The following is a 27235-nucleotide window of genomic DNA, read 5'->3' on the forward strand; positions in this document are numbered from 1 at the left end:
TTGCTTGCATTATGACGACGTAAGATCTAGTACAAATACATATGTATAGGTTTGTATTATTGTAGTCATGATAATGGCGAATCTATAGCTCAAAATTTGGCAGTTTTGGGGTAGAGGATAAAGGAGTAGATTGATCGCTTGATGTTAACAAATTAGCGAAACCCATGGATACCATCAAAGGAGTTACAAAAGGGTTTAATTTATACTGGACTTTGTAGCTTAATCATAAAATGATATAGTCTTTATTGCCCAGCGAATGAGCAAGGTAAAATTGTAGTGGGCAGGACACATAGCGCGGAGAACCGATCACTGCTGGGGCAGAAAATTTCTGGAATGGAGACCGCGTGCCGGCAAGCGCAGCGTAGGACGTTTTTATCCACAGGACGGACAGACGACCTAATTAAGATTACATGAGCCGTTGAAAGCAGGGAGCTTCTAACCAACCTATCTGGAAGTCATTGGGAGAGGCAAGTCATTGTTCAGCAGTGGACGTTTTATGGCTGATAATAATATGATGATGATGATACATGTATCCATGTTTGTTGAAATGTGTTACCAGTACTTCACAATGGAATATGCTTTAAAGAATTGAATATCCTATTGTCAACTTCAAGTCGTTTGTGGTGCGAGTTCCAACTCAATATCTCGACAAGTTCCTCATGGGACAATTTTAGCCAAAGGGTGTGATACCGACGTTGTCGGGGTAGGCTAAATGACACCGACCGCGACCAGCATGATACGACGCCATGCACCGTCACATCGTGTGACTTAAATAATTAAACGCATAATTATGTATGTATAGTATTTAACATGTTTTAGTATAGTATTACTCTATTAATATGGCATTGGTTAACTGGTGTAAATGAATAAACAAAATATAAATGTTGGCGATAGTTCTAGATCATATTATTATAATCTTACAATTTGAAAATCTCACGAGCTTATATTTGACCTAGATTTTCATTCCGAGACTTTCTATTACACAACTGGTGGACACTCAACGAATATGAAAATTACAATTTTAATACTCCCAACACAGAATTCGAAAGCTTTATTACTTAATTCGAAAACTCCGTTAATTAAGCGATATTTAGAAAGGTCGAAATAATTATTATTAGAAGGAAGAAAAATTGATATCATAAAAGGCCCAGGATATCCTGATTGTTTTATTGTTCCAATTATCTCTCTCCCGACTTCATTTTGATCATTCTGTTTCGCCCTTATCTACTGTTTTAGTAAAAGATTTCGTTTACATTCCTGTTTTTGTTCTTTTGTATTTTTATCAGCCCTCAAAAAGGTGGTATTAAGTATTTTTATATTTTTAATGATGGGGGTTGTCTGTTTGGTAAACGTGGAAGATATCGGTGATGTGATTTGTTTTTGTTAATTTGTTATATTAAACTTGTTCTTCGGTAAAGTACATAAGGTTTTAATTTGCATACAGAAACTGTAATAGCATTTCTGGTTATGATCGGTTATGTTATTAATTGAAAATAGACTGACAGTTTCTAAAATTGGGTACACTCACACACCCACACACTCACACGTAGATTTTGCACTTATATTAAGAATTTTTAAAAGAAAACCATTAAAGAGAGAATATAAACAGAATTAAATGACACAAAACAAATAATTCCAATTTAAAACCACATAAAAAGCACACACTCAAACAAAACACCCATAAACCACACAACGCGTCAATATAAAATATAACTTTTAATTGAAAAACAATTCTGCTAAACTTGTTTGCGGCTCACCATCCAAACAATAGCAAACCAAGTTGAAACCAACAAATATACGTGACAAACAATATCCAAACGTTGGAAGTAAAATATTCCGAACAAGGCCCTCACTACGATATTGTATGTAGTTTGCGAGCGAATCTATTTGTACAAAATAATCACATTAGTTGGACAAACATTGGTGCACAAATATTGTAGCACTTCACTCGTTATTTGTTGATGAAAACGATTTGATGTTTGCTGTTATTTTTTTTTTATCTATAAATGGGATTTCCATATTTTGTTCGGATCCGTTTTGTTTTTTATTTACTTGGTTGAGAGGTGATTAAAATGGTCACTCAGACAAAATTTGGGATGATATGAAATCTGGATGCGTTGTCAATATGTGGTCTGTTAATCCGTGATTGCCTGACTATAGACCCATTCGTGGTATATAAAATGGTATGCTATAATTTAACACGAGGGTTGAAGATCGTAGTGCATAAGGTTCAGGTTTATCAGAGAGTATTGAGGCCTGGGCGCTTATTTTTGAAACCAATCTCAATGTAAAGTATAGAGAGAGAGCCATGTTTCAGCATGAATGGGCCGGCTCAACTGGAGTGTTTCCACGGCCTCACAGAAAACTAATGTGAAACAACGCTTGTGTTGTGTTTTGTTGTATGAGTAAATACTGCCATCCCCATCTTCCCAATCCCCGATTCCCCAACAACCCTTAAATTTCTAACCCCTAAAATGTACGTACAGTGATCCGTCTGCTCGTTTACCAGCTTACACCATAAAAAGAAAATATTACTAAAACCAAATTCCTTAACCAAAGTTTACACAATATACCGAAACATTCCAGTACATCACAGTCAAAGTTTAACGAATATCTTGTTCATTAAACGCAGATAAGCAACTGTTGTATGATTAAACAGCAACTTCGTTACGTTGTGAGGTGCCAAATTAGTTGGCGGCTCTCCCAAACTTGGCCTGGACAATACCAAGTTTACCTAAAGCTACCAATTATTCTGAGCTATTATACTGGAGTTTGGTGATATCTCAGTTTGTTGTGCATTGCTTTACGCTTTTGTGCCTTGAATAGGAAGAGCATTGCGTATGTATGCATTTATGTTTTTGAGTCCCATGTAATATGGGGTGATCTTTGAGCATATGACAATACTATCTTCTGCAATCGGTGGTGTCCGCGTTTTCGTGGAATAAAACCTATCACCCAAATTAACTCATACCCTGACTGTATTGTAAATTTCATCAAAATCCGTTCAGAAGTTTTAGCGTGATTGATGGAAAAACATCCAAACACAAAATCTTTCATATTAAAATTTGAGTATGATGTTAAACGGAGTACAATTCTAGACTATATGTTATTACGAGAAAAACTGAGTAAACTCAATAATATTTTGTCTGACCCGCCCCAGCCCAGACTCCGTACCATTACTGAGATTTTTTTACAATTCTTGCAACAATAATACTAGAAAACGAATCCAAAGCCCCTTGATCGACAGTCGTAATTGCAGTGTCTCTACTAACAAGGCATTACTAATGATGATATGTTTAAATAAAATTATAATACCATTCATACAATTCAATAACTTCTTCATAAGCCAAGACCACCACTAATGAGACAATGTTTATAAGTTTTTAAAACAATCTAATAAAACCTCTATCACCTTGCCATAAGTTACACTTCAACATGTATCTCCAATCCCGCTCACCTCATGTAAACACATCAAATCCATTCAGCACGCATCATTGAGACTGCCGTAATTAATGTCCTCTAATAGCTCATTAATTAGATCATAACTTAGATTTAGTAGGCTAACGTATTTGCCTATTAAGCCCCCATAAACTGCCCCCTACGAGCCTCTAAACTCACTTTGAGAATTATTGTCCTTGATTATGAATTTGTGTTTCGCAAACACTATGTATGGGTGCTTTGGGGGTGTAGTTTGTGGTATAGCTTGTTCGTGTTTCTAGTGAATTCATTGGTGGTTTGAATTTTGGTGACATAATATAGGAAAATAAAGAAATTCTTCACCTTTTACTATTTTTAAAGGTAAAGAATAGCGAAGAAATTATCTTTCTTCGCTATTCTTTACCTCAAGAAACTCGAATGTCATCGTAGGGAGCCGCTGGATGCAGGTCGCTTCCAACTGGCCTATCTGGAAGTCATTGGGGGAAGCCTATGTTTAACAATGGACGTCTTGTGGATGATATGATGGTGATGATGGTTAATGTTTATTCCTTATCAATTAAAAAAAAAACCAATTGCTTAGTTACCATCTATTTCAGAAATTTTGCCCAGCAGTAGCTCAGCTACCGGTTGATCATGATGATAGCAATCTAACACAGTTTTTTCATATTTTTGGGTGTTAAGGGTGCTATGAGGCATTTATTGGTCTTGTATACATAAGTGAAACGCTCAGGTATATTAAATATTAAGTGTTTTAATATGATTCATACAAGTTTTACGCCACACAAACATACACGAATATATATACTCGTATTTTGCATCCATCAGGGTGCGCACACTTATACAATACCCCACATGGGGTTTTTGGTTAACTATGAATTAAATGAATTTGATTTCATATTATTCAATTTTTGTAATTCCCAATAATTACCATCTCGGATAGGCATTGCGCCAAATTCTGAAGTAATACTAAAAACGTTACTAATACCACATTTCTGATCCAAGTCCAAATCCGGATATATAATGCACCCAATAACCCATGGAATGTTCCGTATATATTTCATGCACGAAGTTATGTTCCATAAATAGTTAAAACGACATACACTAGACGCTTTCAATATTTTATACGCTGCAGTAAACCACGCATCACGAGAAACATTCGATTTTAAACTTTATCGCTAACGGAATAGAGATGCTGATGATCATAACACTGACGGTTCCTTAACTTATTTATCCTTGACCCATATCAACTGCGCTGTAACTCATACACATGTATTTTTTACGTATATTGTGTTTGTATTATCAAACTTTTCACCGCTTTAAATATTTATATCAGAAATAGCTCAACAAGAGTTAAAATATCTCTAAGGATCGGCTCATATACGGTATAAGAGACAAATGTAGGTATAGAAAAACCATTGACTGTTCACAATCAATCAATGATACATCAGTAAGATCGATGATACGCTCGACGTATTTATTTTACGTCAGGTGTGAACCGACCCTAAGGGTTTTAACTATACAGTATACTTAAAATTTAATTCTGAAATATTATGACTGCCGCGTTGGTCGAGTGGTCGCAAGTGCGACTGCCGAACAAGAGGTCTCGGGTTCGATTCCCGGGTCGAGCAAAGTATTACTGGGCTTTTTTCGGATTTTTGAAAATTTCTCGGTAGTAAAACGGAGTCTGGAATTGTGTCCAGGATATGGCAATAGGGTCACCCCCTATTACATTGGACTTATAACACAAAATGGTGAAAAGTGGGTGTACATTCGACATTACGTGCCGTAATGTGCATGTGCACCTCTGCCTACCCCTTCGGGGATAAAAGACGTGACGTTGTGTGTGTGTGTCATTTCAGATGTAAACACAAATTATGGATCCACATATGAGTTAGAGTTCAAATTATCACACCAAATGTCAATGAGTCACTGCGTCAGTCTGCGTCAATTATGAAGTAAAGACATACTTTCGACAGAATAAAAACTGTTTAAAATATATTAGAGTACGTTTTCGTCACCTACACAACGCTCTTCGCGGTTTTCATAAAGAGCCAACTGAGAGACTACATATTTGACAGAGACCAATCAGCAGCGCTCTGAATCTTCAGAACTGCGATCTCTTACTCGTCTACTAGCTTAAACGCCTAAAGTACAGCAGTGAACGGAACGGTTGATGTTGATAATAGGTTATGTTTGTACTGTTTTTATTTTTAGTGTTTTTTTTGGTACTAAATAGATCATTTTTCTTTCTTTCTGTTTCTTTTTCTTTTTCTCTTTCTTCTTTCTTTCTATCCTTTTTTCTTTCTAACCTTTTTTCTTTCTTTATTTCTTTCTATAAGTGCAGAAGAGAATTTCAATATATAAAATCAAAAACAAAAGCGTCACTCACCTTGACTCTCATTAAAAAACCCGAGTACCATAATCACAATGACAATGATACCGATCTTGAGTCGGTAGCTGAAGTTCATAGTATGCATGTCGATCCTCCAATTCTTCGTCAACATGACTTAACCGCGCCTCATCCATTCGTTGTAACGTTTCGTGACGTCACTGTACTCTTGTTCTTTAGTGCTTGAATGCATCATCTGTAACAATGGAGAAAGCTAATTAGGATTGAAGTCAGATAAATGAATTTGGCCCAACTTTTTTTAGGGTGTAAGCCGGTAAACGAGTAGACGGAACCCCTGATGATAAGCTATCGCCACCGCCTATGGACAGTCAAAACACTAGAGTTGTTACAAGTGCATTGCCGGCATTTTAGGGGTTAGAAATATAAGGGGCTGTCCCACACTTCAATCCCCAATTCTCAAATCCCTAATTCTTGAAGCGGCAACATATTATAGCTTACCATCAGATCTACGTCTACTGAAGATAAAGATAGACTATGATAACGGAGATATTGTTATATTCAATACTGGGTTAGCTGATTTTACTCTCGCGACGCCTTGCGTGAGCGATCTAGAAGCGTATGCGAAGCGGTGCAGCGTGGCGCAAAAACAACAAACTGTCGAAATCTATTGAAATGGCCTGGGTGGCCAAACGCACATGGGATGCAGTGCAAAGCGGCGCGAAGCGAAGCGAACGCGATGAATTGTCTTAATATTTCTGCGCGAAATGGATGCGGTTGATTTTTAATTCGCATGCACGTAGGACATAACCGCTGCGTCTCACCGCATCGCATTAAATTCGCGTTCTACCGCTTCATAATCGCGTTCGCTTTTAGATCACTCACGTAGAACGTAGCGTAAGAGATTTCTTTTTATATGGGCTCATGAGATTTCTATGTAGCCTTATTAATTTGCCTGACCCTGATCCTGTCCCACTCACAATAATAATTATGATCGATGAGGCAGTCCTTTTTATACGTATAAGTATATTCGTAGTACAGTCTATTACAGAAACGGAGAACTAGGCAATTTCCTTTCAGATAAAATAATAAATGTCTCATTTATATTTCTTGCTTTCCTCCAGTCTCGTTCCTAACTCAGATTGCAGGTAAGTTTCGTTTTAATTACGTCTAAAAACTTTTACTGCTGCCTTTTTACTTTTTTAAATTCGACAGCGTGTAACTTTTTCTTTTTTAGTTAGTTCATAGTTTAATGAGAAAAAGTTAGTGTTTCGTTTAGATACCTTCTATTCATTTACTCTTTTTTAAAATATATTATTGAGTATTCATTAGGTTATACAGCTCACATAATGTAATAGTGTGACGAGGTTAGGTTTGAAGGGTTGGTTGCGTCACACTCGTTGCGTTTATGGGTCCCTTGTGTAGTCCGAACTTAATCGACTAAAATCTTGACACTGTTACGTGATCTATTACTAATTATCTATTTAATTTAATGTGTAACTGTGCTCATTAAATTAATAATGTCTAGTTACCATTATTCTTGTAATAATAAGAATCCACTATAGCTAAAAATAAAAAAAGATTGGCAGTTGAAAATGGCCTCCAGAAAACTTTAAACCTTTGTCTAAAGTCTAGATAAATACCTAGAACTACTTATAATGATCTGACCACTCAACAAGTCTTTGAAAATTAAATCTTTTAATCAAACCTGAAAACTTGATTACTTGAAGAATGTTCAAAAACAATTTTACTTTAAATTAAATGAAACACTGAAAGCCTTGCAGTCAACTTCAGTAGTTATCAAAGAGAATTTTGTACGTCTTCAAACTAAATCTTAACTGACAGTATTTTAAATCAAAGGTGTTGGGTTTACTACTGAACTAGTTTTCTAGGAAATATTGTGTTAAAGTTTTAGATAAATATTTTAGTTGTGATATAAAATATACCTGCTTGGTTTGCTAAAGAAGTTCTTGCTTCTGTTTTGCATCTTTCTTGGCGTTTTCTTCTAAAGTATGATACGTTAAATTCATTTGGACAGAGGTACATAAAAAGAGTGTTTTTTTAAGCAGAGAAAATCATCTAATGGCTTCTCCGGCCTTGAACTCCTGCTTTTCGAACCGAACCCCGGTAAACCCGCTAGGAAGGTCGCAGCCACAGTCCGGATATGAAAAGAGTGCTAGATTGAGATTGTGACTCGGTAACTTAAGTGTGACTAAGATATTAAAAAATCTAAAATCTGAAACTAGAATTAGAATAGATAACAAAGTACTTATATTTAACAAATGCGAACATATCAACTAGTCCTTCAGGCTTATTCAAAACCCTAAGTGGAACTCAAAACCTTGTACAAAATCTAGAACGATCAAAACTAAAACATTAAAAATATAACAAAGCAAGAATATTTAAGTTCAAAACTCATATTCAAAGCATGGATTACTATAAGTAAGAGGCAAACTCCCACAATCTCTATACATTTAATATCATGCAAGCTCAGAACTAATTATGAATTTTAGACTTTAAACGCGGTCAGAGTTTCAAAGCAATTTTACGCATAAGATAGTCAAAGATGAGAGAAACAGTTGGAGGGAATACACATAGTATCCATTTCCTCGAAGGTTTCAAAGACGCTAATTTGATCCTTATTGCTTAGTAATTAGAGTAAACTATTAGGAATTTCCTCTTCAACAAGAATCAATAAGAGCGATTATTGAGATGTTCAAAAGATGAAACTATTAGTCAATAATGTCCTTTCTTAGAATTAGATTCAGGATATAAGGGAAGTGTTTTTCTATGTGTGCGAGACCAATATGCTTCGGCACGAATGGGCCAGCTCAACCGGACTGATACCATGGCCTCACCAAAAATCGACGTGAACCAATGCTTGCGTTGTGTCTCGTTGTGTAAGTGAGGTTACCGGAGTTATTAACCCCCTTCCCAATCTTTCCAATCCCCGATTCCCCAACAACCCTTAAATACCTAACCCCCAAAAGGTCAGTAACGCACTTGTAACGCCTTTGGTGTTTCGGGTGTCCATGGGTGGCAGCGAATGCTTACCATCACGTGATCCGTCGGCTTGTTTGCCAGCTTATACCATAAAAAAGGGGAGAAAATACTGTTATACTATATGTAAAGTACACCCTAAAGTTAAGTTTCATCAATAACCTCATAGAAAGTTCTCCCATAATTCAATCTTGACACGGACCCATCAAAATCGTGTGCCCTATACAAAATATTACCCGAACAACATTAAGCCGTTACAGTTTCGCCATCTAATCTGGAAACTTTTCAATTAGTAAGTTCACTGCTTCTAAGAGTGCTCTCAACTTTCTTCCAACCATTAAAACAGTCTTTAAGAATCGCCACAGTACAAGTTTTAATGTCTTTCGCGGATTCTCTTTGTGTTGGTCGGTTGGGTGGCCAAACAAAAAATTGGTCAAGTGCTGCCTCTGAATATTTTACTTCTTCCGCGTCTAAGTAATGTCTATTTTGTTTTAAAGTGGGGAGTTGTTGAGTGTTTGTGTATTTCGATGGGTTTTTCGAGGCGATTTTGTTTGGAGTGTTTATTACTTTCCTTTTGAGTGGTCTCTATGTAAGTGTTTTCCTCTATTTGGTCATTTTCCGTTAGATTTGTTTGTATAATTCTTTGAGGGAGGGATTCGTTTGTGTTGGTGATTGATGTTTGTTATTGTCAATGCTTTACGAAAAATTTATTTCTGGAGTTTTATAAGATTTATTGTTGATTCTGCCTTGAAGAACTGACATTATCATCGTCAACATAATCGTTATAACCACAAGACAAAGTAAAACAAAAATTTATGAGGATATTATAATGAAAAAAAAATTACAAAATATGACATCTGAATGAACTAAAAATCACACTTTATTTACGAAAATAAATTGCGAAAAGCTCTACTATTTTCTAGCCTCAGAGGGAATCTTCATCATGAGTAGCGTGCGCGACGACACCGCGTCTGCACCTTGCCTGCTTTTCTCCATTAATTTATGTATGTGAGTAAACTGTGATTTTTAGTTAATTTAGTATGTCTCACGAGTGTTGTTATAAAAATATATGATATCTGCGTTAAAATTATCACTAACCTAACCACACACAACTAATAAGGTGAAAAGAACTATAACAGGTAATAATCGGTGTAATTCCAAAGATTATACAACAAAATATGGCAGCTAAAATTATTGATTCGTTACATCACCGCAGTGAGAAACAATGTTCCAATCAGACGCTCACGGAACCCTAACGAGGTTAGATGGCGCGGACATCCAATGGAAGCGATGGTAATTCCCATTGGGAATTCTGTCTTATGTACTATTCTTGGGAAAACGACTTTATCCCACAGTTTTGTAAGGAAGGTTGAAGTTTTGATAGTTCCAGTGGTAAACACTTTTAGTTGTTAGGAAACTGCTACACAATTGTGGAGTAAAAATGTTTTGCAGTTACGGTCTAGAATTGCTTGCATGGTTTTCTGGTTTACTGTCGTTAATTTTAATAAATGTTCGGATAATAATTTTGCGGTGAAGTAGCAGTGGAGCTAATGTGTACCTAATGCATTTTATGTGAAAATAATATTGGTACCTAAAACAAGTTACTCCGGCTTCGGTTTAAGTGACTGTTTCGGCTAGAAAAACTAATTCTTTGTCTTTGATTTATGGACTCATAGTCGAAATAAAATCCTTAAGTAATTAAAATCCAGTTGGCTTACGTACTTACGTAAAATAATTGAGAAAAAGTCTACAAGTATTGAGTTACTGAGGGACTCTTCATCATAAACAGCGCGCGTAGACGCAGTACTGTCGCAGCCTACTGTTTTAAGTTAATTTAGGTAGTATGTCTCGCGATAGATATTATTAAAAAATAGGAATAAAATCCTGACATCATACAATAAACAAACACACTAGCAAATGCTATCTATCTCATCAAGTAAGATAACACAAACTAAAAACATATTATTCCTCTAAAAAAATATCAACTCTGAACTAGACTGAAAAGTTCGGACATCCAATTAAACAGATGACCATGTAAAGAGAAAACACACATCCATTATTTAAAAACACTCTCAGTAACAAAACAAAAGGGGTAAAACTATTAAAAAATAAACTCACAAAGGCTTTTGATATGAAAATATACAAAAATCCAAGCGTAATGCGAGTCGTGAGTCGCATTCATTTTAGCGTTTAAGAAAAAAGAAATGCGAACAAAATGGCATTATGAAATTTTTGTTGCATCCCTGTTGCTTGTTTTTCACAAGAGCAGATACCTCTTATTGTATTACTCATATGAGATATTTTAATGAGCTTTGTAATGTTAATTGAAATTATTATGTTAGATATTTTAACGGTGTTCAGGTGTTGGCGCTGCCGTTCCATCTAAATCCATCTATACTTATAAATAAAATAGTAGAATATACATACGATACAATACTTCAACATATTTTTTACAGTTTTGTCTGTCTGTCTCTCAGTTTGTTTTAGCTAATCTCTGAAATGGCTGGACCGATTTTGATGGGGTATTTAACATAGTATTTTTCAAACATTAGGATGTTACCTGGCTAAAAAAGGCTAAAGAATATTAAAAGTTGTTCCTTTTTTTTATAAAAAAGTTATTCCATCTAGATAAATTCCTAAACTACTGAAGAAAATGTTTACACTTCAAGTGAACATTGAAGTAAAACACTATGACAGACCCTTCAAAACAAAAACTAACCGACTATTTATTTGCTAAACCATTTAACATGACCGTAAAAGAGTGCAAAACTGCAGTTTTGACACGTGTTAAACCATTCCATAAAACTTTATGATGGACATTTGGTTGTCAACCGCATAGTGTTTTGACAAAACACTGCGGACTACGTAGCGTGTTACCGGGGCTCCGGCTCGAAAAGCAGGAGTAGGAACGAGATGGTTTTTAACTAGTAAGAGCCTGATACTCCCTCTCGACTCGCCAAAGGCGGGCGAAGGTATGTGATAATTTTCTACCCTCAAAAAAAAACATACTTTCAAAATACGATGAAAAGGGGTGAAAACAGGGTGCGTCGAAGTAATATTAACACGTTAACAACACAAATCTATGAAATCTAATCTGATTTGCCTTCAACAGTTTTCTTTGGGTAGTTAATGCTTTAAGAGATATTTGTACAGTAAACAATAATATGTACATGTAAGAAATTATCAAAGATAATTAGAAAAGAACTAATATAACTTAAAATTATCGTCACCTACAATTATTGCTTAAAACCAGGCGAGATGCCATCCCATTAAGTATATTATATAAAAAATGTGTGGAAAATATGAAAAGAGAAACAGAACAATGACGTTTAACGTTTTTGTAACCCCAAGGACAAAAAATGGAAAGAAGCCACCAACAATAAAAGGGACAAATTTTTTGCACAAAATTCCTATTGTAACTCTCTTTCCAAGGAAAGATGATTTTTTTTTGAGGAGGAAGGGGGAGGGGACCACCAAATGACTTCTCTTAGGTGAGGAAAAAGGGAGTGTCATACTCTTTCTGGTTAAAAACTAGGTACCCTATTACTAATCTTACTTATCGAAACCAGAGTCCCCAAACTCGAAATCTCGGTAATTTGTCTGCAAAATTTTCCGCGTACTACAGCCTATAAGCAGCTACTGCTGACAAAAGACTTCTTCTCGCATAGAGAAGGTTTGAGTATTAATCATCACGCTTGCTCAATGCAGGTTGGCGATTTTAAACTTATAATCAGAATTTAATAGCCCAGGTGTCCTCACATTGTTTTACTTCACCATTTATCAGTGGTGTCTAAATTATTTTAGAAAGGACATAATATAACTCGGAAATAGTCACATTAGTCATTTATCGTTGGTAGGTTTCGAATTCACGACACTACGACATCAATTCATTTAATTCACACTTTACAATTAAAACACCAATCACCAGGTACCATAGAAAAATACAGCCCACTTTATAAATACGAGACTTCCAATGTCTGTCGGCTTCAGAGAAAAGTTTTGAGTAAAAACAACGCAAACTAACAAGCGGTTGAGTTGATTGCGACCACCTACATGGCGGAGTTTCTTTTGTTTTGTTTTAAAAAGTTCCATACCGTCAGCTGTTGCACTATGATGTTTTTAAACTGACTTCGAAATGTTTGAAGTTCAGGATTTCGTCTTTTGAAACTGGATTAGAATTATGAATTCGGGATGGAGTAAAATATGTAATGACTTCTCTCGCCTTGGGCGAGGCGAGAGGGAGTGTCAGACTCTTACTGACTAAAAACCATCCCGTTCCTACTCCTGCTTTTCCAGCCGGATCCCCGGTAAACCTGCTAGGTCTAGTAGTCCACAGCTTGGGAGGTGGTCCGCAACTCCGGATGGTCTAATTCTCTAAAGTCTAGCGCTGGAGTAATTTTTTTAGGTTAAAAGATACTATTACTGCGACCCACCCCAGCTTCGCATGGTTGTAATGGTGATATATTATGTATATATTATAGATATAAACCTTGCTCTTGAATCATTGTACCTATTAAAAAATACTGCATAAAAATCCATTGCGTAATTTTTAAGATTTAAGCATACAAAGGGACATAGGGACAGAAAAACACGACTTTGTTTGATACTATGCAGTCAAGGTTAAATGCCAATACACTTATCAAAATCCGATTATATAAGATCTTTTGTCAATTTCAAATATCCTAATATACTTTAACAATTCTACACGTACTATTTCTGGGAACAAAACTCAGTACACTAAAGCAAACGTAGTTACACTACGGTAGTATCGCACTTGACTGGCTTTGTCTACTCACTTTACTACGCTTGCATTAAAAAGAATGCATTTTGTAATTTCCGAAAATCCAAGTTTCAGTCTTTGTGTTAGTAGTTTTATCGTTTTTTTTTCGTGAACTGCATTTGACTCTGTATTGCCGGGGGCTTTTAAACGAAAATTTCTGTTCTGTTTATAGCTGTTTCATTTTTAGCTCTTTCTTTGTCGTTATGTGCTATCAAATGATCACTGTGTCCCTTTGATATGTGTGAGTCAAATAAGACTAACTCTTATAGTTAAGGCTATTCAGTCTTTTTTTTTTTTTTTTTGAGGGGGGAAAATCATCCAATGACTTCTCCCGCCTTGGGCAAGGCGAAAGGGAGTGTCAGACTCTTACTGACTAAAAACCACCCCGTTCCTTCTCCTGCTTTTCGACCCGAAGCCCCGGTAAACCCGCTAGGTAGTCCGCAGCTCCGGATCAGGCACGGCTATTCAGTCTAAAATGGCATTTTTATCGGTTATCCGAACAAAGATACTTCAAGTTATTTACATCTTTAGGGACTAGTGAAAGTCGATATTGTGTTTATGACATTGCTAACTTTTATTTATCATCATTCAAAGTGACTGTTAGTCGTAAGAATATCGGTACAATTAGAAGTCACAGTCTCCTTTAAATCCATAGAGTTACTAACACATATTCTCTTCTTAAAACAAACAAAATTGTTATCCCAGAACCTTACAATATATCCAAATCGATCCAATTAAAGCTCTCATCTCGCTCCATCCAAAATGAATCCAAGAAAAAATATGACATAACATAACATAGCTTCGGTTGCCATAAATTTCCTATCCACATCTTAGCTCGTTGGGTACACAAAACGTTATTGGAAAGGATCGAGTAAGCCGCTCTTAAAGAATCTCGAGAATTTATTCATGATGCTCGTAACAAAGGGAAAGAGAAAAATGTTTTTCTTCTACACTTGACGGACAGCTAACAAAAACTAGCAAGACACATATATTCAAAATCTTACGTCATGCAATATTGATTGTTTGGCTAAAATATTTTTCACACGAATATGACACTTAGGGACAATGTGGGTGTGAAAACTGTAAGGGTGATATTTGCGTTCTTATGTAACAGTTTGGGATGCCTAAGTTGGGTCCTGGAGAAATGAAGGAAGATATTGTTTGAGTCAGCTGCTGGAGGTCTTAAGTTATTCATAGAAGTTACTTTTTCCAATACATTTCACACTTTTGTTCTGAGAAGTGTTTGTCTCATATTTATGTAAATACGCTAGACGTTCATCACGTTTTCAGTCATGTGGTCATTTCTAAGATAGTAATATGAAGAACCATCATAGATTGAAATATTTGATGCAAAAAACGTTATTTAAACCACTTGTAGTGTGTGGGACATCTCGCCCTTATAAGTAACGTATGTGAATTGTATAAGACTCTTAATTATAGGTAATCATTAGAATCAGACGTATCCTCATTAGCTCCCTGGAGCTGCGGACTACCTAGCAGATGTACTCGGGTTCCGGTTCGAAAAGAAGAAGTAGGAACGGGTTTTAAGTCAGTAAGAGTCTGACACTCCATCTCGCTTTGCTCATGGCGGGAGAAGTCATTGAATGATTTAGCCCCTTAAAAAAGTCTCCACATTGCACACTGATAATTTTAGAAATTAACAGTTCCTTTAAGTTATAATAGTTACTGCTACTCTCATATAGAAATACATGACATACATACATGATTCTATATTCTCATCAAAGCGTTTACTAATCAGAATTCCTAGATACTAAGTCTTACTCAAGTCTTTACAGAGAAGCAGACTAGTTGTATGTGATATTACGATATTGAATATATCAAACCTAAGCATGAAGCTAATACTACAATAGGATGATCGTAATTGTGTACTGAGACGATAATTGGCTGGTGCAGTTCGATAGAAATGTATATAACGTCTGTATATACTCGTATATTTGTAGGTATGTATGTTTGGTTAATTGTTTCAGATGTCGTTTATATGTGGTTGGATTGTAATTGATGCTATGGTTTAAGGTAATGGGTAACTGTGTAAACCATATACCACAGTACTTAGAGTAATTTAAAGATTACTTAATCCCGTCCTTAGCAATTGTTTTCGATACAAAATCGTTACTAAGAAATAGTTTAAGTAATCATTAAATGTCTCTGAATGCGGCAGATTAAAAAGCTCTTTAAGACCACCCCTACGTTTGAAAATATTGCAACTATGCTAATACTATTCTGCCAGCGGTTTCGACCGTGTTCCGATGTGACAAATAGCAAAAAATAGTAGTGGTATGTGTCATACCAGATCATCATTTACTTCTGTTCCAAATTTCATCCCGATCCCTACAGCTGTTTTGACGGGATTAAGTAACAAACATACACAATATCGCATCGCATTTATAATATTAGTAAGGTCTTGTACTTTGTAGCATTTCATTAAACGTGAACTTATCGCGTAAATGTGCTAAAAAGTAATATACCTAGTGCATCTCAGTTAAATCCCTTATAAACCTATATATGCATCTCTTTCTATCCTATCAAAAACAAACGAGTGGGCTCTTACACTTATTTATTCAATTCCCATAATACTACTCCCAAAATTAATTCAACTCAAGGACAGAAAGTAAAGAAAATGATAATTTCGTATCACCATTCAAGTGATTCTCACTTTGCACGAAGATATTGACCCGAGCCTCATTAATGCATGGTCATGGAGACTTCATTTATCCTGGATTATGGTAAAATTTCGATTCCATATGAAGTGTCTGCTATCGAAGCTTCGCGATCCTTCGAGAAATAATTTGATGGGATAAGGAAGATCGGATGATCGGGAGAATTTATGAAGATTAAAAATTATGTAAGCGGATCAGTTTTGTGAGAGATCGTTCCGAGATTGAATGTCAAAAGCATAGGGCGATAGCGCGATCTGATGCTTGAGTTATGTATATAAGTGCGTTTGTATGACTTATGCTGGGGGTGTCTTTGGTATGTTAAAATTTTTAAGTTTGTTCATCAGTTGATAACTTAGTTATGCACGAATGCACGTACTAAACGATTAGCGCGGTGGCGGCCGTGCCAACGTGTAGCGGGTTCGATTCCCGTATGGAGCAACTCTTTGTATGGTCCACAAATTGTTGTTTCGGGTCTGGGTACCATATGCATGTGAACTTATGTGTTTGTAAACGCACCCACGACACAGGAGAAAATTCTAGTATAGGGCAACTAATTTATTTTTGATTAAAGATTCGTAACTTTTAATATTTTTGAGATTGACGACCTTAATATAATTTTCTTGACATTTAATACTAAGATTACATTTGAATCGAATAAAGACCATAAAAATCAATTCAGATTTTTGGTCGCCTTACACCAAAAAAGACAACACATATTCCAAATTTTACCCCCAGACCACACTGTATCAAATTATAACAAATCACCACATAAAATGAGCCTATGTACACACCACTGTAAAACAATGCAACATTAACCCTCTATCCAATGGCCAATATCAACAAACATTTGTCAAATGTTTGTAGTGTGTCGCAAATAGCAAAAGTGTCCAATACGCTGTAAGATAAAGTACTGTCACCATAACAGGGCTATTTAGCATACATCGTGCGATATTTATACATATTTGGACCAATTCCAAATAGGTTTGGGGGTGCCATGACCGTTTTATTTACGGCACTGAATATATTAGATACTCCTGAATTTTAACTGGTATGTTGAAAAATATTTGGACACAATTTTGGCTGGTTTAAAGGAGTTTTTTGTGTTGTGACCAGTGGTTAATGCGGTTAAATGTAATTAATGAGAGGTGCTCTTTGTAGTGATGAACCGGAGGTTTAAGACTCCCACTTCTTATGCATGAGAGAGCGGGTTTGAAACCTACCAACGGTAAGAACCAATGTGACTTTTTCCGAGTTATATGTACTTTCTAAGATTATTTAGACATCACTGACAAATGGTGAAGGAAAACATCGTGAGGAAATCTGTGCTTATAATTTGAAACCGCCAACTCACATTAAGCAAGCGTGATGATTAATGCTCAAACTTTTTCTGTGTGAGAAGAGACCTTTGGTCAGCAGTGGCTACTTCTATGTTTGTTTAAAATGCGTGTAGTTTTAACGCTTGCCACCTATCTGTTAGGTACTTAGTCTATTAAAATCATGAAAACAACATCTTGTCAGCAAATCAGTCAAAAGTATACATTTGTAGAACCACCCTGAAAATAACAAAACAAACTTCCATGCTCTACACATCTAAAATTAAACCTTCTCCCTATCAAGTTAAAGTCCAAAATATATCTTGCAAATGTCAAGAAAGAAAAAACAAAAAACAATTACAAAAATACTCTGAAACAGTACCATTGAGAGTTCAAACTTCATTGCTTTCAAACTCAATCCATCACAAGGCAACACTACCGACATCTGACGACAGAAGAATTAAGCATCGGAATCGTTTTTTAAATGTACGGGCCGACACATCAATCATTCAGTCTTTGTAATTTTTCACTGTCTATTTAAAAAATGGGGGCTGTATCCTAAGATATGCATGTTTGTGTAAGGAGATTTTGTGTTTATGTGTGTTATGATAAAATAAATATAGAATTTTAATAGTAACAAATTAATTTTCGAATAATTTTGTCCTATGCTGTTTTAGGTTTAGATTTAAAGCAATAATTTGTGGTGCACACAGAGCCTAAAAATAATCATTTGGTACGCAAATCGGTCCACAATATGTCGTCGATAGGTTGGGGATCATATGTTTTGCCAAATTTAGGCTCAGAACTGAATTTGTGGATCACACAGAGCAAAAATAATAGTATGATACGTGAATCGAATTCACAAAATATTGCAGGTATCAGAATCAAGTTTATCATCCAATACTACTGCCCAGTACCCTCGAAATGAGAGCGCGTTCGGTGCTTTGATTGGCCGCTGCTAATAAACCAACCAATCAGAACACAGAACGCGGTCTCGTTTCAATTTCGCTAAAACGTAAAACCAACTCGTACATTAGTACATTTCTTGTCAAATGTGTATTCTCTTCACTGGTTTCTACGATACGAGTGTCAAGAAAAAATAAGGTGACAAATGTCTACATTACTGTCACAACACGATTTAAATAACAATTTAAATCAAATTAAGCGTCTACATCCCAATAAATACCACTTTCATGCAAGCAGGATAAACGCAGGGCTTCCATATTAAATCGTAATAAAAAAGATTTTTTCCCCAAGAATAGGTAATATTAAATAATCAAAGCAATATCTCATAATATCTTGGTGTAACGCTCACTTGAAATTTGAATCTTATACCTCATGACATAGGGTGCAATTTTATGTAATTATCGACCGCTCTTGTTGATAAGCATCTTTTAATAAAAATTTAAATAGATTTGCATTGCGAATGATTTATATTCCTGATTTATTTTAAAGATTACTAGGTTGATTATCTCATTGTCACTCTATGTTTAAACGGTCTTATTTGGCTTGACCCGTTTTTTGTTTATTGGAATTGAAATTTCAGTTTTTTGGTGCTAACTCTTATTTTTTCGGAGCTGCGGACTGCCTAGCGGGTTTACCGGGGCTCCGGCTCGATAACCAGGAGTAGGAACGGGTTGGTTTTTCGTCAGTAAGAGTCTGACACTCCTCTCGTTTCGCCCAAGTCGCGACAAGTCAAGGGATGATATCCACCCTTAAAAAACTCTTATTCTTGATGATCATACACTATCGTATATCATGTATATTCATATCGAAATATCGTGTATATTTTAATGATTTGACATAAAAAATATGTTGTAATAATATGTACTTCTTTTTAACCATTTAAGAAGCTTTATTTAGCAAGCCTTTGCTCAAAAGCTGATAGCAATAATAATCACAATAATTTGACTCACAAATAAATGTTTTATGTAACAAACACACTTTCCATTTCCCACATTGAAATATTACAATCAAGTTAATATGTGAATATTTACTTTTATAATAACAACTGCAAATCAAATACAATACCTAATTAAGTAATTATGTTTGTAATAAACAGAACAAGTATGAACAAATACGTATAATGCAGTTTGTATTTGCTTTCTAGATTGTTTTAACTGGTTCGTTTGATTTAAATGTTAGGTCAACAATAGTTTCAAAATATTTCTGTGTCGCCTTTCTCATTTAGTTTTTAGCATGTCGAATTTACTATATTGTGTATGTATGTGTTGCTTGTAAATCTACACATGTAATAAAACTAATGAAGTGTTAATTCTGTAGATTGAAAATATAAAAAAAAAAAAATAGTAGGGGCAATCAGACTAGGTATATATAGATACTGAACCCAAAAATGTGATAAAAAGCAGTATAATATATGTATTATGACTGCACGGTTGACACAGTGGCTGAGCAACTTACTACTTGACTGCACGGTTGGTGCGGTGGCTGGGCAACTAGCTGCCGCGCAACGGGTAGCGGGTTTGATTCCCGCACGGAGCAACTCTTTGTGTGATCCACAAATTGTTGTTTCGGGTCTGGGTGTCATGTGCATGTGAACTTGTATGTTTGTAAACGCACCCACGACACAGGAGAAAATCCTAATGTGGGGCAATAATTTTTTAAAAAAAAAAAAAAAACTTACTGCCGTGCAATGGGAAGCGTGTTCGATACTTCGATTCACGCTCGGAATTCTTTGTGATTCACAAAGTGTAGTGTACACAGGAAAAATCCTAGTGTGGGGCAGCGTTTTAAAAGAGGAGAAACCAGATCATAAGTCCTTATCGTCACCTAAGAACCTAGAGCACTCACAACACCGCACAAAGTTACAAGTATGACGCCAATACTTTTAGTTGGGTTTAAAGTAACCTCACTTTTACGGCAAAATATTATTTCACGTTTCTGTATAACCATTGTATCACTCAGATTGACCCGATCCATTCACACCGAACCATGACTTTTACACGTTTCGATCTATAAACATGTCGAAACATATACAATTCGTTTTCATTTGACCGCTGGTGTCGACATCTGCTGTCAAATTTTATCACATATCGTTTTTCAGGGTGCCGAAAGGGTACGGGGTATTACAAAATAGATACCCAACATCCCTTTTAAAATGAGCTTTTAATTGCGTCGGAAAATGTTCATACTCAAAGTAATTTTGCTTACTGAGTTCGTTGATGAATATAACATGGCGTTTGTTGTTCGTTAAAGGGGTAAGTAGAAATGTATTTTTAGACTTCTTTAATTTTAGTAAGCTGTATATATTTGAATTTTAATGTAAATAACTGTTTGTTTGCAGGTAATCTAGGTCTGCTTGTTAGCCCCAAAAATCAATTACAAAAATACTTCCACGCGACGCAATTCTTTGTGTAATCCAGAAATTGTTGTTTCGGTTCTAGGTTTCATGTGTATCTGAACTTGTAAGTTTGTGAATAGACCCACGACACAAGGGAAAATCCTATAGAGGGGCTACGTTAAAAAATAATAAACAAAATCCCTTCTACAATGAGTTAGCTATTTATTTCGTTACACGCAAAAAAAACTACAGTATAAAACACCAGAAACCTTAAAAAATCGAAAATGATTGAATGATTTATACTTAATTTCTCCATTCGAAGCTAAACTTTGGAACAAGCACCTAGCTTCACTGATGGACAGATTGACAGACTATTGTTTATTTCATTATTTGTTGACAGTTTGAAAGTACCTATTTATGGTTTAATTAGAATAAATGATTTGACTTTGATGTAAACGATTCAATCTATCAGGTTCCATTGTAGGCTGTAGTAACTAAAACCATTAATGGAAGTAAAACAATATATGTACCTAACCTGTCAAAACCAGAAAAATCATAAACCATAGTCTTTTGTATTTTTATACAATTTTCTTTGAAAAGAATTTGTCAATAACATATCGACATGGCTTTTGTTTTCTATAGAATTTGGTAGAGGGGTTTTTTTCCATTTAGTTGGTACATTTTATTTTTGTTCTAGCTGTCGCCCGTGACTTTGCCCGTGTAGAATAAAGACTTCTGATAGAATTTTGGATTTTTTTTCTAAAATAGACTGAACATAAGCGTTAAAAATGTATTGGTTCCGTAAACCATATATTTTTAAAAATGTACACAGAACATATGTAATTTAAAAGCTAACCTGACTAAAATATTACTTCTCTTACAATAATATCCATCTACTACACAAAAATGGGTTTTTATTCAAAGAAAACAATACTATAATTTAATATTGTTGTGTAAATTTTACACGATAAACGATGTGAAAGGCCAATTATTGTAGTAGGTAGCGATCCAGATACGAGCAGAGCGTGGTGAGATAAATTATCGTCAATCTGTCGGTTAACATCAAGTGCTACGCAGTGGCTACGGCGTAGCGCTACGTGCTACGATTTACTACGAAGCTGTAGCAAATTGTAGTTACATGTTTTCAATCATCGTTTCCATTTTATTTTATTTGCTTTGTTGTAAAGAGTTTGTAAATCAGATTATTGCAGGTGCTACTGCCAAGAATCATGTTTGGGATTCAATTTCAGGGTTAGAAATAGTATTATAAAGATTTTTATTAGAATATTAAAGATTTTTCCTCTTTCTCTCTTGAAATCTCCTCTCTAAACTCACATTTGTTACTTGCATCACGTACCAAGTAAAAATGGGTATTATATTGTTTAAAAATCCAATGTTTCCTAACCATAATCATTATTATGTATTTATACGTTACAATACAATTGCCAGTGTATATTAATACATCAAGTTTTGAATAAAGAATCGCACATTACATTGCATTTCCACCCCATACTTCATACTCATAGCTTTTCACAATTTTATGACACCATAAAAAGTAACATTTAAAGGTTTAAACCATAAGACAGTAAGCACCGATAAAACCATTGTTACGGCTGTATAAAACTCGACAGATACTCAGTTCATTTATTTCATTCGTTCATAAACGATTCGAATTGAATGAGCGCATATTCGTTTTATTTTCACTCTATACAGTTCCCTATTATTTTTGAGTGAACGAGTTTTTTAAATGTGAATATTATATGTTTGAAAAGCGGTGAAGTGATCGAACATCTTGTTACAAAATGTATGTGCAATTTTTATTTACGTATTGGAAAATATTTTCTCTAGAGATAGGAGATATGAAACTTGTTTGAGTATGGTTCACTAATTTTGTAGTATTTTGATTTCTTTATGGTATTACTGTCGGTCAATTTGTGTTAGTTGAGGTGTAAGTGGTTAGGTGGTGTTTGTTAAAGAAATAAATAATAGAATCTCGATTAAGTGTGAGAGAGTCATGCTTCGGCACGAATGGGCCGGCTCAACCGGAGTTATAACGCCCTCACGGAAAACCGACGTGAAACAACGCTTGCGTTATGTTCCGTTGTATTGATGAGGTTACTAGAGGCCCTATTACCTCCCTTTCCAAACTTCCTTACCACGATTCTCCAACGTAAATTAAATTTCTAACCCCCAAAAGGCTGTTAACGCACTTGTAACGCCTCTGTTGATTCGGGTGTCCATGGGCGGCCATTGTTTACCACAAGGTGATCTGTCTACTCATGTACCATAAAAACAACTGATAAAACACATTTTAATATTAATAATATCAGTCAGAAGAATGTGTGAGCTTGGTGTAAATTGTCAAATATCAATGAATTATTCTAAATTGAGTTTGTATGTACTCGATCACACCATACACACTATTGGGTTTCAAAAACAGGTGTGCTTCTAAAAAACAAAAAAGAAACCATCACTCATAGCGATTGCATAGGAAATAGGTTTTGATAGCTTTCAAACGATATCCTTTATAAAAAATGTATTGGATACCTAGTAAACAAAATGCGCTTTGGCGTCCATTCGTAAATTGGACTAGAACGCTTTGTTTTTCCTAAAAAAATAAAATAAAATAACATGCTGTATAAAAAAAAGCAATTTATGACATCACTGTTCTGTCAATTCGATGATAGGATTTACATATGTATGTTCGGTGAATTTTGTAGTTTTTATTGTAATCGATATTCTATTCAATATTATATTACATTGCCTTTAACAGAGATTTTTCTATACTTTTGTTGACTCGTAAACATTATAATATTATTATGATATTATTACACAAACACCGATAAACTGTCCGACCTGAAGACATTATGTCATTGTGTATTTGTGTGGGATGGATTATTTTAAGTGGGCGAGAGCTTTGCTTCGGCACAAATGGGCCGGCTCGACCGGAGCAATACCACGGCCTCAGAGAAAACCGACGTGAAACAACGCTTTCGTTGTGTGAGTGAGGTTACCAGAGGCCCTTTAACCCGCTCTACCCCGACTACCCAATCCCTGACTTCCCAACAACCCTAAAATTCCTAACCCCTAAAAGGCCGGCAACGCATTTGTAACGCCTCTGGTATTTCCGTTGTCTATGGGCGGCGGTGATTGCTTACCATTGTCTGCTCGTTTATCGACTTATACCATAAAAAAGCAATCTATGACAATGATAATGACACAAAATTTACAAAAAAATACAAAATGTATCAATAAAAGAACCATCCAATTTCTTGCAATCATTATAAAATATTCCAAAGTGTCCAATACAACGAAAAGAAATGACAAGATGTAGACGAAATTTCGAATTAGAATCGTCCAGAACGTTTGATTTGTCTTCGATTGTCTTTTAAGCGCATTCCCTCAAGCCCTCCCAAGAAAGTACTCGAGTTGACAGCTTAAAGGATTCCCAGAGGAATTTAGCACTAAAACTCTCAAGGAAAGTAGCTTACGTTCTCAATTTTACTTTCATTATCTACTGGAAAGGCGGTCAATAAGGTCGTGAATACAATGTTCTTTGCTCAAGTTGTAAAGTTAGGAATCGATTTACTGCAGTTTTAATGGATAAGTCGTTGTCAGTTTAGGTCATCAGGTACAGGCAGCAAAGTTATTTAGTATGCAGGTAAGAAAATAAAGATTAATTTAGTACAGAGACAGTAACTGTTGTTTTACAAAATTATTATTATAATTTGTAATGAAAGTAGAAACCTACCAACGCCAAATACAAATGTGACATTTTTGAGTTATGTGTACTTTCTAATATTATTTACACACCACTAACAAAAGGACGAAGAAAAATATTGTGAGGAAACCTGAGCTTATAATTACCAATTATAAATTTAAGATAACCAACCCACATTGAGCAATCGTGGGGATTAATGCTCAATTATTCTCTATGTGAGAAGAAGCCTTTGGTCAGCAGTGGCTACTTATAGGCTGTTGATGTGATACTAAACAACTTTGCTAACTGTACACGTCTTGATATAAGAATTGTTCGTTCTTTTGACCTTTTCTGAAGATTGTTGAGCTAACACATTTAGTTTAATGTCAGTATTGGATGTCGAGCGACTGTCATTTGTCATCTTCACTGCTTATTAGTGGCGTAAATGTGAACTCTGTAAGAGTTTGATGTCTTGTCAGTCTTGTGTGTCTGTAATGTTTTAAGTTTGTGTTTTTTATGGTATAAGCCGGTAAACGAGTAGTTGGAAAACATGATAGTAAGCAATCGCCGCTACCCATACCCGAAACAGCAAAGGCGTTACAAATGCGTTGTCGGCCTTTTGGGAGTTAGGAATTTAAGGGTTGTTGGGGAATCGGGTATTGGGAAGATTGTTACCTCAGTCACACAACGAAACACAATGCAAGCGTTGTTTCACGTCAGTTTTCTGTGAGGCCTTGGTATTACTCCGGTTAAGCCGGCTCGTTCCTGCCGAAGCATGGGTTTCCCACACTTATAAATAGAACTGATCTTAGAATATAACGACTGTTCCAACGATGATACACATCATACTAAGAACAGTTAAGAAAAATGCACAAATCTTTAAATATTTGCATCTCAACTCCATTCGATATAAAATACATAATAAATATCACTCAAACAGTCATACTAAATATAACCTTTCAATACGAAACATAAATATCAATAAAAGTGTACTCACAGAGGATATTTTCAACAATTTAAAAATAAAATATTACTTGGAAATATTGAGAGGAAAGGTAGACTTCATTACAGTAGTAGATTTTTAATATTACGCTCGATTCTTGGAATATTCAATTGTTGAATGGGTGGCTCGTTTTGTTAGAAATACAAATCGGCTTATATGTTATGTTTGAAACTAGTTTTGCGTACGATTTCAGGGAAATACTATGTGTTTATTGTTTTGATTCAATATCATAATAATATTATGTTTACTCTGTTTTTCTTTGAATGGGAATTTATATTTAAATTGTAGGTACATTCATTGTTATAAAAAAGGGTTTATTGTCAGATTCCAGAAATGATTCCAAATTATAAATATGAATATTTTTTATTTACTAGTCGGATAAAGTATTTCTGGGGCTTTCCGAAAATTTCTCAGTAGTAGCACGGAGTTTGGAATTGTGCTCAGTATATGGCAATAGGCTCACCTCTATTACATGGGGCTTATAAATATCTTTTGTTAGTTTGTGTTTATGTTTGTTACACAATCACGTCAAAATGACCGAACGAATCGCAATGAAATTTAGAACAGGGGTAGATTATAGTCAGTAATTACTCATAAGATTTTTTATCCAATGGTACCGCGAGCATAGTCGTTAGCAGAATCTAGTATATCAATATGACAATATTACATAACAATTATTACCTTAATCCCAATATATTAGCTACAAAAGAAGAATTAATCACCACCCACGCACTCCAGAGTCCATCAATTTAATAGCCCACTACATAATATTATGTAGTCGGCTATATTATTAGCTATAGGATTATAAATAGCAAATTTGATTGATATTGGCTATCTGTTAATTACCTATTAGTGACCGCAGCTGTCCGTAAGCAATATACTCGTAATCCTCTAATTTATGTGGGTGATGTGAAACTTTATGTGAGACTAGCTTCTGCCAGCGGCTTTGCCTGCGTTCCCGTGGTTTAAAAAGTGGCTTATGTGATATTTCAAACCATAATCAACCCTATTCTAAATTTTATCTAGATCTCTTTAGTTTGACGTGATTGAGTAACAAACATACACACAAACACAAACTCAAAAACTTTCGCATTTATAATATTAGTAAGATTAATGTGCTTATACATAAAAATTTGTACTCCTCATGTAGTTTTTGTAGTCTATGTCATTCTCCATCACTTCATTTATCTCCACTTAATAAAATCATGACAATTCGTTGCTCCATTTTGCCGTGTAAGACGGACAAAGAAACAAACAAACACACATACGTATTATACCTATATATAGGTACTTTCCCATTTATACGAGTAATATCAGTATGGGTTATAACGGAGTATATAAATGATGAGTCATGATACCACTGAGGGAATGTGGGTGTGATATGTAGGTTTGAAGATTTCTCATGATACTTCTTTTCCGAGCCTATCACACCTACATTTCTGCATACATGATTAATATTTCAAAGATTTTCCTGTCTGTTTTTCTTACCATTTGACAAAACGGTGATAAGAAAAAATAGTAATGTGTTTTTGAAATATTCTGTAAATATTAAAGAAACTGAAAATGGAACCAGTGTTGTACTAAGCTCCTTAGCTCTATTTTTCTATTATATCGTAGGTGCGTTTACAAACATACAAGATCAAAATATCAAAAATAATTGCTCTGTCGGGATCAA

General features: G+C 35.3%; 1 protein-coding gene and 1 long non-coding RNA gene across 2 annotated transcripts in view; both read right to left on the reverse strand.

Annotated features, from left to right (window-relative positions):
• Positions 1–27235, reverse strand: part of LOC126911422 (uncharacterized) — a 380164-nt gene that overhangs the window by 114859 nt on the left and 238070 nt on the right. The gene's annotated exons all lie outside the window — the stretch shown is intronic.
• The window catches only part of LOC118279290 (zwei Ig domain protein zig-8), a 171577-nt gene that overhangs the window by 46573 nt on the left and 97769 nt on the right, over positions 1–27235 (reverse strand). The window contains exon 2 of the mRNA XM_035598943.2: positions 5828–6023. Coding sequence (XP_035454836.1) covers positions 5828–5942 — 115 coding nt within the window. The 5' untranslated portion in view covers positions 5943–6023. The remainder of the gene's footprint in view (positions 1–5827; positions 6024–27235) is intronic.

Source organism: Spodoptera frugiperda, chromosome 14 (genome assembly GCF_023101765.2).
Source record: "Spodoptera frugiperda isolate SF20-4 chromosome 14, AGI-APGP_CSIRO_Sfru_2.0, whole genome shotgun sequence".
Lineage (NCBI taxonomy): Eukaryota > Metazoa > Arthropoda > Insecta > Lepidoptera > Noctuidae > Spodoptera > Spodoptera frugiperda.